Genomic DNA, 13,272 nt, shown 5'->3' on the forward strand with positions numbered 1-13,272 from the left:
CCACAGCGCCAAGATCCCCAACCCGGGTCCCAGCGGGCACCTCCCCTCCGGGGCTCAACGATGTCCAGCCTGGAACGAGCTCCCTCCCCGCTCCGGCTCCTCACTGCATTCGAAAGCCGGAATTACCCCCTCTGCCTGAGGCTCCAGGTTAATTATTAGGACTCTCCAAGTAACGGGAACTTTGGCCTTGACTTTAGGTCTGGCCGCATCACTAGGTGCAATGGTATCAGCCAGAACAGGCACCTGGATGAGTTTACTGCTTAACGGGACGTGCTTTATTTTCCCGCGAAGAAAGCGGACCGTGAACAGAGCCAAGTTCAAGAGCCTCCCGGGCTCCTTAGGCATCAAAGGGGTCACGCTTCCTCCAGAAGCCCCAACCCCGGCTGCGGGCGTCACACAGGTGCCTGTGCTAACGAAGGGCTGCCCTGCGCTCGTCACGTCCCTCAGAACCTGCCCGCCCTCTGCCAGCCGGGCCTCGCCCACGGCCACGCCACTCCCCTGACCTCTCTTTCCTTTCCGGTCACGTGCTGGAGCCGGAGATCCACCTGCTAAGAGCACCTGCCTGGGAGCTCTACTTTCTGGGGAGACTGTGGGGCTCACTTCACAGCTGTTATTACCGACGGCTCCCCCGCGCCACTGCAGGACTCCCCCTGGGTGCGCTTATGTCCCCAAGAACGGCAGGGGACGTCCGCGGTGCAGCCCAGCCAGCGGACGCAGAAGCGGATTCAGACCTCGTGGTCCCTCCGCTCCGCACCTCCCTCCATCTGAGGAGGGTGGGGTCCTGGTGAGACCCCTGGGTGGGGGAAGAGGTGACAGGGAACGGGGGCAGGGGGCATGGTGAGGCGTTGCGCCTTGTGTGCGAGCCAAGGAGAGACAGAGGCACAGAGACGCACGGAGAGAGGCAAGCAGATGAACAATTCGGAGAGGGGGGTCCAGATGGACACAGAGCCTGACGGGCTGACATCTCCACGTGGCAGCCAGTATGGCCCCCAGTGTGTTGAAAGGGGTGGGGACTCAGAAGGGGGACCCCAGATGCCCCCGTGCCTGTGTCCCCCGATGGCCCAGCCTCACCTGGGACATGTCCTCGGGCAAGACCTGTGCCCAGGAGTCCTGCTCCGAGCCACCACCTCGGCCAGGCCGGGGGTGGTCCTGGCATGAGCAGGGGGAGGCTGGCCCAGGTGGGACAGTGGCTCCAGGGCAGAGCGAGCTGCCCCATTCAACTCCCACTGGTGGGACGGGCAGCAGCTCCGCACAAGCTCGTGGGGGTGCGGGCGGAACCCTCGGCCGCTCCAAGGGAAGTTTCTACAAAACGGATCCCCACGGCCCATGCTCAGAGCAGCTGCTGAGTGCCGCACACGAATCCCGATCTCCGGGGGCAGCAGGCCGCCCCGAACGCGCTGCAGACAGCTGCGGCCACCCGGGCTGCTCTCTTCCCTGACCGCGGGCAAGCGACCTCACCTCTCCCTGCCCCAGCGGCCCTTCTCTAACACGGGCCAGTGATGGCAGCCCGCCTGCCCACGGCAAGCAGGAACTGAGGAAACGAGCACCGAGTTCAGTCCAGGGCACCCAGCACAGATCCCGCCGTGCAGAAAGTCCTCAGGAAACCCGGCTCCTCCTCCAGTGATAGAAGTCAGTGCTCAGGTCACAGTTGGTGCCTGACACAAGTTTGCCAAGGGCAGAGGGAATCCCGCACGCTGATTCCACGGGGTTCGAGCACCGCTACCCCATTTCACAGACGGGAAAGTTGAGGCCCCGTTCCAAGGCCACGGGGCTAGTAAGCAACTCCATCAAGGCACAAACCCGGGGCTCTTGGGCTCTAGAACCCATGCTTTCATGTGTTTTTTTTTTTTTTTTTTTTTTTAAATTTTTTTTTTTCAATGTTTATTTATTTTTGGGACAGAGAGAGACACAGCATGAACGGGGGAGGGGCAGAGAGAGAGGGAGACATAGAATCGGAAACAGGCTCCAGGCTCCAAGCCATCAGCCCGGAGCCTGACGCGGGGCTCGAACTCACGGACCGCGAGATCGTGACCTGGCTGAAGTCGGACGCTTAACCGACTGCGCCACCCAGGCGCCCTATGTGTTTTTAAACGTTTGGGAATTGTCCATATTTATAGGAGACACGCAAAGGCAAAGGCAATGATGTGTCCCACACACGATCATCGGTTCTGAGGACGGTCGTTCATCTGGGCCAGTGGTTCCTAACCCAGGGCAATTTTGCATCCAGGGACTTTTGTAATGTCTGGACTTTAATGATGGTCCTGACTGGAGGCATCTGATGGGCAGAGACCAGGGACCAGAGACCATCGTATGATGCACAGGACCGTCCGGCTGCAAAGAACGATCTGGCCCCACGTGTCAGTAGTGCTAAGGTTGTGAAACCCTGATCTGAACTCATGCTCTCAACTACCCCCTCCAAGAACCATGGGAGTTTGGTCTACACTCTGGGGGGAGCGGGGGGATGGGAACTGGGAAGGCAGAATCTATGAAGGGTTACCTGGAGGGGGACAGTCTGACTCCTTCAGTAAACAGGCTCGGACCCCACCCCTGGCCAGGCTTGTGGAGGCCTGTGGGCCAATAGGTCCCCCGAGATTTCTTTGGAGTCTCAGATTTGTTTCCAAAATCAATTGATTTCACATAAAAGTCTTTACTCCCGACCTCTCTTTTTGAAAAAAGACCAAGGTCAGGCCACTCTGAGCCTTTGTTCCTGGCTGGAGTTGAGGGCGCCTGCCTCCCCAGTTGGCCGTCTCTGCCCGGCCCCAGAGCCTCACTTGGGGCGACCTGATTCCAGTGTTTGGATTTTGACCCTGGGAGCACGAAGAACATGGGGTCGAATTCAAATGAACCAAACCAACCCCTGGCTAAGTCGAGACGTTCCAGCTTGCTTAAGCCTCAGTTTCCCCATCTGTCAAGGGGAAACGGTAACAGTACGCATGCAACAGGTGAACCCAGCCAGGGCAGGTAAAGTGCTAGCTTTTGCTGGTCCAATGAAGAGCCCAGAGGGCCCGGGCTGCTACTAAGTCAAAGATAAGACAGTCCCCAGCCCCGAGAAACTCTCAGTCTTGGGGAAGAGAAACTCTCAGTCTCGGGGAAACAACACGTAAAAACACAGCACCCCAAGGTGCTATGCCAACAGGAGAGCAGACAATGGAAGTTCAGAGGAACGTTGCCCGGGGGCATTCAGGCAGCTTCCCAGAGGTGGTAACATTCAACATGGCCTTGAGCAATGAATAAACATTATCAGGCAGGGTACAGGAAGGGTATTCTAGGCAGGGGACCAGCATATGCAAAGGGCACAGCATCCACCAGCCGATGGGGACGCTACGGTCACAGGGATGCGGGGAGTGGATGTCAAAGTTGGTGGCTGTGTTGCTGGGGAGGGGGAACTGTGTCCCACCGACCACGGAGAAGGTGGAATTCTCCCACATAGGCTTCAGCAAACAGTCCCCCCGAAACAGAAGCCCCTTCTTGTTGAAAGGAACTTTCTTGGTCAACTTCAAAATCTCAACAAGAATGCAATGCTTAAAAAAAAAAAAAAAAAAAAAAAAAAAAAACTGGTTCGCAAACCAGCCTGCTCAGAGCCCTCTGTCCCTCCCCAGCACACAGGCCACCAAATATCTGGAGTCAAACAAATCCATGACCGTGTGAGTGTGTAACTCACTGAGGGCCAGTTTGGTGTGGTGGGGAGGGGGGGCGAGTAGGGGGGCTGGGGACCAAGCGCCACTCAGCCCTCCGCTGTTGCGTTAATATTTGCCAACTGCTCATGTTGCGTTTCTACCGAAAGGGATGAAGGGCAGAAGGAGAAGAAGAGGCCAGTTCAGGGCCCCGGAGAAGGAGCCTTGGAATCTCCTCTGCCTCCTTTGTGTTGGTGCCTGGCTCGGCCTCCACCGCCAGATAAAGCCCCAGCCAAGCCTTGCCTCCTTCCGGGAGTCACCCCTCCAGGGGGATTGGGCAGAGGGAGGGGGAGGTGCCCCAGCCAGGCAGAGCCTCCCTCCCTCTACAGGCCTGGGTGGGGAGGGAGCTGGGGGGTGGTGCATAGGGCGATCGGGGAGGGGAGGAGACACCGAGCCTGGCACTGCGGACTCCTACAGGCCGGCCTGGGCAGGGCTGCTCCGCCCACAATCTCCATTACCTTCTTGAAAGTCCCAGAGGCGGCCCCAAGCTGCAGGGGAGAGGGGCAGGCCAGGACACTCTTCCCGGGGCTCTCCACTGCCTGGAGACGGCCTCCAGAGAATCTGGGGAGGCCGTCAGGGGCCACAGAAGCCTTACGAGCACCCACGGATTCATATTTACTGAACACCTACTATGTGCTCCACCTGGGTTGGAAGACCAAACGCCCAGAGGCAGGTGCTGAGTGTGGGCGACTCCGGCCGACGGTGGTGTGGCAGGAACGCTTCCCAGGAGCCCAGACCTCTGCTTTCTTGAGAAAAAAAGTACAGGTTCTTATGTGAAATTAGTTTTTTAAATGCTGGCAACTGCAGGGCGCCTGGGGGGCTCCGTCGGTTAAGCGTCTGACTCTTGGTTTCAGCTCAGGTCATGATTTCGAGGTTCATGAGTTCGAGCCCTACGCCAGGCTCCGTGCTGCCAGTGCGGATCCTGCTTCAGATTCTGTCTCCCTCTGTGTCCCCCTCTGTACCTCCCCCACTCGCTCTCTATCGCTCTCAAAAAAATAAATACACTTAAAAAAATAAAAAGGCTGGCAACTAATTCCAACTGAATACACACGCACACAGACACGCACACCCCAAGTGGGGCGAAGACCCTACGTGGGTAGGGCACATTTGACCTAAGGACCTTCAGTGTGCAACCATGACATTGAGGCTGAGGTCTGAGCCCTTAGCAGGAGCACGGAGCAAGGGGAGAGACGCGCTGAACAAGGTCAAAGCTGGATTAGATCCTTGCTTTACCACTTACGCTCCGTGACCCTGGGCAAGTAAATAGACCCCTCTGAACCTCCGGTCCCTTCCCCACGAACCGGAATAACAACAGCCACCTCCAGGCTTGTTATGGGGAAGCCGCGACAAGGCACAGAAAGCCCTTCATATACGTGCTCAATAGAACCGTGATCGTTGGAGCGAGAGTGGACACGCCACTACGGAAAGGCTGAAGGGTCCCTGCAGGGGCTGGTGCAAAGAGGCAAGAGGATGCCTCCTCGCTCTTCCCTGCTGCCAGAAGTCTCTGGAGAGGTGACGTCTGTGGGGTACAGGCCATCAGCCTAAAACCCAGAGCTGGGAGCATGCGGGGCACAACTCACAGCTGCAGCACGTTGCCCCCCAGTGCTCAACACTTACAAGAATGACTTACTGACTTTTTGACGTCAGAAGGTTCATGTAAGACTCTCGACGGCCACCTTTGTCTGAAGTAGGAACATCTGGCCACGGTCGGCCACCCCTTCGTTCCCGTGCAGGGAGCTGCGGATGTGCCTCCCTTCCCACCCTTCCTTACTGGCCCACACCCGGCGGACATGCTCCTTTACACTACTGGCTTGCCCGGCGGGCATCTGTCGGGTGAAGAGGTGGGCCGGGCAGGCTAGGCCGGGCCGGGCCGCAATCTAACCGGGCAGCCCGGCTCTGTGTGGGCGTCAGGCCCCAAGCGGTTCTGCCATTAGCCCAAGAGATTTCCTTGGAAAGCATCGCACTCTTCTCCATCAGAAACTTAATCAGAATGACACCTCGTGAGCAAGATATTTCGGCTCGGCAGAAAACCAAACAAACAAACGAGTGAGGCGGTTCTGTGCCTCCGGGCACAGGTGCAGAAGAGGGAGGCCCGGTGCGGTCAGCAGAACACCAGGGGTGGCCACTGGGCCCCGTGCGACCGGGCCTGGGCCAAGGGGACCACAGCGACACCCGACATGGTCTCCCTTGCCCTTCGGAGGCCCCAGCCCCGCCCCGGTTCCAGTTCCACCTCACGCTTCCATTTCCACACACGCCGAGAAAGATCTCCGGATGTGAAGGGCCCTGTGTGCCGACCTGGGCTGACAGCCACGTCCTCGGGCGGGGTCTCTGGAACCCAGACACTCATCCAGGAGACCTGGGTCCCCCACCTGGAGCCTCCGTTCTCTCTTCTGATTGCGGGGGAGGCGAAGATCGGGGTGCTCAGGGCACCACATGTGACGTTTCTAGGCTGAGGACGCTCCCCCCTACCAACTGAAGCCGAGAGCTTGGAGGGCAACCTTCGCCCCACTCAATTCTCACATCCAGGTCTCAACAAGGCAGTGCTGACCCTGGATGCCAGCCCTCGCTCAGGGCAGAGGAGGAGCCCTGGCAGTTCTCCAGGTGAAGCAGGCTTACCATGCCACTCCCCTGCTGTGAAGCCTTCCATGGCTCCCCATTGCCCTCAGAATAATGTTAAACTCCTCTCTGTGGCCTGAGACCCTGTCTAATCTGGCCCTAACCTCATGTCCCCCAACTCCCTGCTTTGTCCATTCAGCCGACCCACACCGCACTTCTGACCGTGGCTCAGCACTGCGTGTGGCCCCTTCTGAGGCCTTTGGGCCCACAGTGCCTTCTGCCAGGAGCACCCTTTCTCCTGTCTTCAGACTGACTTACTCCCCCATCCAGGCCCCAGCCTACATGGCCCTTCCTCAGAGGCCACCCTTGACTCCCTCAGAGCAAGCCGGGGTCCCCTTTCGAGGCAACTATATACTGCATTTTCTTAGGATTTGGTCACTGTGATCTCTTCCCCCGAGACACAAGCATGCTGGGGGAAGAGATCACAGTGTTCTCTGAAGGCAAGAGGGGACAGAGTTAAGAAAGTGGGCTCGTATCCTGATGCCCAGCTGTGTAACCTTGGGTAAGTTACTTACCCTCTCTGTGCCTTAGTTTGCTCACCTGTACAATGGGGCTAAAAGCAGCACTCCGGCCTTGCGGGGCGTGGGCAGGTGGAGAATGGTGCACGCCGCTGCAGGGCCGGCTCTGTGTCACCATCCCCACGATACCTGCGCCCCCCTAGATGAGGAGGCGGTCTGTCCTGAATCGCTCCATTATTTATAGGCAGCGCTGGCTTTGCAGATCCGCCAATGCCCACAGAGCCCTCCTTCGGACAGTCTTCCTCGTCCTTTCCATTCTCACTGCTTCGGTGGAGGCCCTCGTCACTTCACATCAAACCCAAACCAGTTTCCCAGCGAGCAGAGCTTTTGTGGTCACGCCCGCGTCCACGAACCAGCAGCTGAGCGGCCCGGGGCTTACAGCAACTCGCCCACGGACACGCGGCCAAAAGATGCCAGAGATGGGGCTTAGCTACAGGGGAAGAGAGGCACGATGCTCACTTCACATCCACAAGTCAGAATCTTGGAACGCTGTAAGAATCCACGTAAAGGTCTAATGGAAAACGTTCACGTAGTGCAGGATGAAGAGAAGGACCGTGGACCACACAAACACGTGCATTAGCATTAAAATCGGAGCACGGACCGTGTACGCTTTTGTACCTGGGCACGGAAGGCCCGGGGCACCAGTCAGCCCTCCCCTCAGTCTGTGGATGGACTGCCTGCACCACCCCCTGGCAGCCTGGGTCAGAGGTAAAAGGCCTGGGGTTCAGGGGCTCGTGATGGAGGTGGTACCCGCAGGCTGGCACACCCGGGCGCCCTCGGCCAGCCCCGGCCGAGCCAGCAACAAGTCACACGGGCAGGGGGCAGGTCTAGGCCCCTGGTGCTGGGCACAGGGGTGGGGGGACTGTTTCCTGGCCCTGCTCCCGACGCGCTGGGAGACCCCAGCCCGGCTGCCCTGCACCCTCGTCGGGCCTCCCCCCACACACGCAAACCGAGGAAGGAGAGAGAGGGAGGAGGGGAGGACGGAGGGCAGGTGGGGCTGGCCAAGTTAATAAAAACAAGGACCGGTTTTCTCTCCGTGCCCCCCTGCCCTCCCCAGGAATCCCGCTCCAGCTAATGGAATGGCAGGAAGGGTGGGAAACACACCCCCAAAGGCCCCTGCCAGCTCCAGGCTGAAAGCAGAGGGCCCTCCCTCCTGGGCCCCATGGGGGGGGTCGCCATCCCTCCTTGACTCCGGAAGGGTCATGGGGGGCAGTGATGGGTGCTGGGCTTTCAGGGGAGGGGTAGGAGGCGCACCCCACAAGGAAAGGACCCCTTGCCAGCATTTCCACGGGGCCAAGTGAGACCCAAATACCTCTGCCCCACTCTTCACTCCACGGGGCCCTCGGGGACCCTCGGGGGCCCTCAGAGTCGTGAGGAGGGCGGGTGAGGGCGGGAGATGGAATTTGGGGCTGGCGGGGGCAGCCTCACACCGGGGAGGAGGGAGGCCTCCTGTAGACTCACTGAGGGAAGTGTGCACCTGAGACAGACACTGAGGGGAACGGGCTTAAGCCCAGCTGACTGGCTTTGGGGGAATCCATCCTGACGCTCTAGGAGAACCCCCACCCCCCGGATGGAGGTTCCAGCGGCAGAGCGGGGCACAGAAAGGGCACGGGGCCAAGTGGTGACCCAAGAGGTGCAGAGTAGCGGCCCTGGGCCCAGGCCTCACAGATCTGAATCCCAGCTCCACCACCTTCCGGGCGAACAAGCAATTCGACTCTTTGGTGCCTCAGTTTCCTCATCTGTAAAATAGGGACAATGACCCGACCACCTCACAGGGCGGGATGTCTGGTGCCCGCCGAGTCAGGGCTCCAGCCCGAGTTGCAACGACCATTATTCTAGAAGGACTCCTCCAGCTCACACCCTGGGTGCAGGTGCACATACACACACGCGTGCACACCCTGGCCTGCACCACCTGCCCCAGACAAAGCCCTCCTGGGGCCAAGATTGATATGCTGGGTTGCTGAATGACTCACCACGGCTGGCTGGGATGCACTTCCTGGAACAGGTCACCACGGGCAGGCCTGGGGCCCCCCCGAGTCTGGTAGAGATGAGAGGGTGCAGGTTCTGGCGTGCCCAGCCACACCCAGGTGGGATCCTGCTGCGGGAGTGGGCAGGGGAACCCCAGTTTCAGAGGTCTGCAGGCCTGAGCTCCAACCCCGGCACTGAACTCAGACGCACGACTCACCATCTCTGAGACCCGGTCTCTGCCTCTAAATGGGGACACTAGTGCCGACCACACGGGGACAACTGCAGAGCACAGAAAAAGACTGGAAAGTACAAAGACCAAGGGCCCGACAGGTCCCACTGTTAGGATACTTGCTGGGGGCCAGGGGCAGCCACGGTCCTCTCATCTTCCTCCCCCGATATGCTTCTAAGCCCTCAGTGGGCAGAGCACTGGGTGCTCTGGAGGTTCCTGGGGGCGACTGGGGGTTCCTGTTTCCCCGGGAACGGTCATCATATCTCAAGGGAGAGGACAAAAAAAAAAAAAAAAAAAAAACAGCTGCTGACTTCATCATTGTTGGAAAGCAGAAAGATAGCATTTCTCTGGAGATGGGGCAATCCTGAAGGGCTTCTGAGAAGAGGTGGCATTAACTTAGCCTCTGAAGGATCAACAGGAGTTTCTACACCATGAGACAGGTGAGGCCATTGTCTAGCTGTTACTGGCCCTGGGCAAGTCACTCACTTGGAAGCACATGTCTCGGGCAGGTGTAAAAGAAGACGGAGCAGTGGGGTCCTGGCAGGGACTAGACAGCGAAGCCCAACCAGGCATCCCAAGGCACACTGTTCAAACAACACTGCCTGGCCAAACAGAATGAGTTCACCTGCTTCATTCTGTCCGTGGGCGATAAGACCGCAACCCCTGAAATCTACCAAGTCTCCATCCCCCTTCCTATCAAATCGGAATAACGCTGATGCCCAGGGCACACGACGTTTGGGAAATGCCCAGTGCAGCGCCTGGCACGCAGTAAACACAGTGGATATACGCAGGCAGGCAGCAGACAGAGGCGTGGGAGGGAGGGGGGCTTCCCGGGCAGACACAAGGAACAGTGAGAAACCCCTGGCGGGGGGGGGGGGGGCAGGACAGGGTGGCTGGCTGAGCTGGGAAGGGCGAGGTCTCAGAGAGGGGCCAACCAGGGTCCACCCCAGCCTCGTCACACCAGGTTGTGTGGCCTTGGGTGAGTCCCTTCACCCCACTGAGCCTCATCCTTCCCATCTGTAGAATGGGGGTGGTATAAAGGTCCCTCCTCCAAAGCCTGGCATGGGAATGAGATGCCACATAACCCAGCACACAAACCACTTCGAACAGACCTGGCAGAAACCGTTGCTGCAATTATCGAACGCAGCTTAGGGCGGGGTTTCTCAAACTAGAGAATCTCCTGCCGTGGTGGGGGGGGGGGGGGAAGCGGGGCTGTCCTGCACACTGTAGGGCGTTCAGCGGCATCCCTGGTGCCTAATCACCAGATGCCAACAGCACCCTTCACATCTAGTCACAACCAAAATATCTCCGGACGTTGTCCAGCGATCCCTGGACCGGGTGACCAGCAGATAAGTTGAGAAGACGGCTGTGTTTTAAACATTGAAGGTCTCCACTGCAGGATCAGTCTGGCCTCAGTTTTTCCATCAGCAAAAGGGATACAATGATCCCTCCTTTGGGGTCTTAGGGAGGATTCCGGGAAAGCAGAGATGTGGAGAGGAGAGGCCTCTGTAAGTCACAAAGGGCCACATGCAGGCTGGCCCTCCGTCCCCAGACCTCCACCGTCCCCGGCCCCTCTGGTCGACTTGAGGCCGACTCGTGCCTTCAGAAGGACCCACCCTGAATTCTGAATGTCACCCTGAGCACGTCCTTATGTGTGCAAGGACAGGACAGGAGGGAAGGGGCTGTCCCTGCTCACTTCGGTAACCCCAGATGGACCACAGTGCTCAGCAAACAGCAGGCGCTCAATAAATAAATGGTGGGTGAATAAGCAAGCGGCCACAGCACTGAAGCTCCAAGCTCAGAGCGAGAAGAGGTGCCCCAGGGAGGGACGGAGACACTGCAGCCACCTGGGCCTGCCAGCCAGCCACCGTTTCCTGTCTGTGGAAGTGAGACATGCCCTTTGAACTCCCACTTCCTGAGCCCCTCTCCCCTCTCTGGGGTCTGGGAGGCGGGGAGATACTCACATTCCTGAAGGAGGGCAGCCCCGAGGAGCCCAGCCACCTCCGCAGAGCCTGCGAGAAGGCCCCGTGGTCCCGCTCGGCCTGAAGCACGTGGGCCTCCAGGAAGGAGACGTGGTGCCCAACCATCTTGACGAAGGCCTAGTGGAGAGAAGAGACAGGCGGGGATGCCACACTGGCCACGGACTGGAGCACGGTTTGCGTAGACAGCCGGCCCTCCATCACCGCTGCCCTGTGGGCTCCTGAGGAGGCCAGGCAGGGCCTGCTCAGCGGGGGCACCTTCAGACACCCTGACGATAACAGTAACGGCCCCATGGGTGGCCTCGCGGGGCCTCTACTTGTGACCTCTCACCTTCTCCCCATAGGGACCCTGGTTTTAGCCTCTATTTTGCAGAGGAGGGAAACCGAGGCTCAGAGAGGTTAGGTCACCTAACCGAAGTCACACAGCCAGTGGGTGGAGGAGAAGGGACTCGGGGGCACATCCGTCAGACTGCAAAGCCTTCTTAATTAAAAACAGGGTTTAGATTAGAATCCAGTTCTGCTCCTTAAAAAACTTTTATTAAAGATATTTTTAATGTTTGTTTATTTTTGAGAGAGACAGAGCTTGAGCGGGGGAGGGGCAGAGAGAGAGGGAGACACAGAATCCGAAGCAGGCTCCAGGCCCCGAGCTGTCAGCACAGAGCCCAACGCGGGGCTCGAACCCATGAACCGTGAGATCATGACCTGAGCCAAAGTCGGACGCCCAACTGACTGAGCCACCCAGGCGCCCCTAAAAAAAATTTTTTTTAATGTTTATTTTTGAGAGAGACAGAGAGACAGAGAGACACAGCATAGGGCGGGAGGGGCAGAGAGAGAGGGAGGCACAGAATCCCAAGTAGGCTCCAGGCTCCAACCTGTCAGCACAGAGCCCAGTGTGGGGCTGGAACTCACGAGCTGTGAGATCATAACCTGAGCCAAAGTTGGACACTTAACTGACTGGAACCACCCAGGTGCCCCTAAAAACAGGTTTTTTTAGAAATTGCCAAAATGGGGGCACCCGAGTGGCTCAGTCGGTTAAGCGTCCGACTTCAGCTCAGGTCATGATCTCGCAGCTTGTGAGTTTGAGCCCCACGTCGGGTTCTGTGCTGACAGCTCGGAGCCTGGAGCCTGCTTGGGATTCCGTGTGTGTCTCTCTCTGTGTCCCTCTCCAGCTCGTGCTCTCTCTCTCAAAAATAAATAAACATTAAAAAAAATTGCCAAAACGCTCACTTTAATAGTTAATGAACATCAGAGAGTCTCAAACTCAGAGGCTGCTTGCTAAGGGGCAGACAGGTGACAAGCAGGTAGAGAGGGCTGCGTGGAGACCGGGCTGACCCGGAATGCAGGGTCCAGGCCCACAGAGGCTGCTCTGCTCCAGGCCTTTGATGCAAAATACCCAGTTTCAAAAAAAAAGAAAAAAAGAGAGAGAGAGAGAACCTGGGTCAGACTCTCTGGATTGGAATCCAGTTCTGCCCCTTACAAGCTGTATGCAACTTTCTACAAGCCTCAATTTCCTTATCTAGTAAATGATAATAATGATGATATTACTATATGGAATATGAATAATACCAACCTTGCTAAGGAGGTGAGTGCTTACTTAGCACACACTGAGCTCAATAAACGTCAGGTATCATTTTGAAAAGAAAAAAAAAAACCTGCAGATTTTATGAAAAGCCTTGAGTTTTTACCCATGTTAGCAATAATTCCCAATTAAAAAAAAAAAAAAATTCCGTGCAGGCGCAGACACGTCGAACCGGCTCATCTGCAGCCTGTGGTGTATCTTCACCTTTCCCTTCACCCAGCACATGGGTGTTCCCGCACTCACGTGTGTGCGTGTTCACGCGTGCGTGTATTTAAGCGTGTTCGTGTGCCTGTGCTCATGTGAGCTTCTGTGTTTATACGCACGTGTATTCGAGTGCGCGGGCATGTTCGCGTGTCGCGAGCACAGAAGGCGAAGGCCACCAAAGGAAGCGATTCCAGAGCCACGTCAGATGAGCCACACCTCTGTGGGCCTCCCGCGCTCCCGCAGTAGGCTTGCAGAGATCTTCTCTCGCCAGGAAGAGGAAGGAGACTAGGAGGGAGCCTCCCTTCACTGGAACGAAGTTCATGGCCCCCCACTGCCTACAGGGTGCCCACCATCCGGCCCTGCCCTCTCCTCCTCACACCGGCCTCCCCTCCTTCGGGTTCCCTGGAAATGCCAGGCCCCACTCACCACAGGACCCTTCCACCTGCTGTCTCCAGGCCAGGCCCTGCTCTCTGTTCTTGATGGGGTGAACGTTGCCCAGCTTTCA

General features: G+C 57.9%; 1 protein-coding gene across 4 annotated transcripts in view; it reads right to left on the reverse strand.

The window, feature by feature from the left end:
• BCAS4 (breast carcinoma amplified sequence 4) overlaps positions 1 to 13,272 on the reverse strand; it is a 60,746-nt gene that overhangs the window by 16,584 nt on the left and 30,890 nt on the right. For 2 of the 4 annotated variants that reach the window (XM_047068263.1, XM_047068260.1), the window contains one exon: positions 10,970 to 11,104. In XM_047068263.1, coding sequence (XP_046924219.1) covers positions 10,970 to 11,104 — 135 coding nt within the window. Of the gene's footprint in view, positions 1 to 8,781; positions 8,907 to 8,993; positions 9,056 to 10,969; positions 11,105 to 13,272 lie in introns of all 4 variants that reach the window. The other 2 variants (XM_047068261.1, XM_047068262.1) reach the window with 2 other exon arrangements.

The sequence above is a fragment of the Lynx rufus genome, unplaced genomic scaffold, assembly GCF_022079265.1.
Source record: "Lynx rufus isolate CCGP_SWC_20201006 ecotype Redwood Valley unplaced genomic scaffold, mLynRuf1.p SCAF_8, whole genome shotgun sequence".
Lineage (NCBI taxonomy): Eukaryota > Metazoa > Chordata > Mammalia > Carnivora > Felidae > Lynx > Lynx rufus.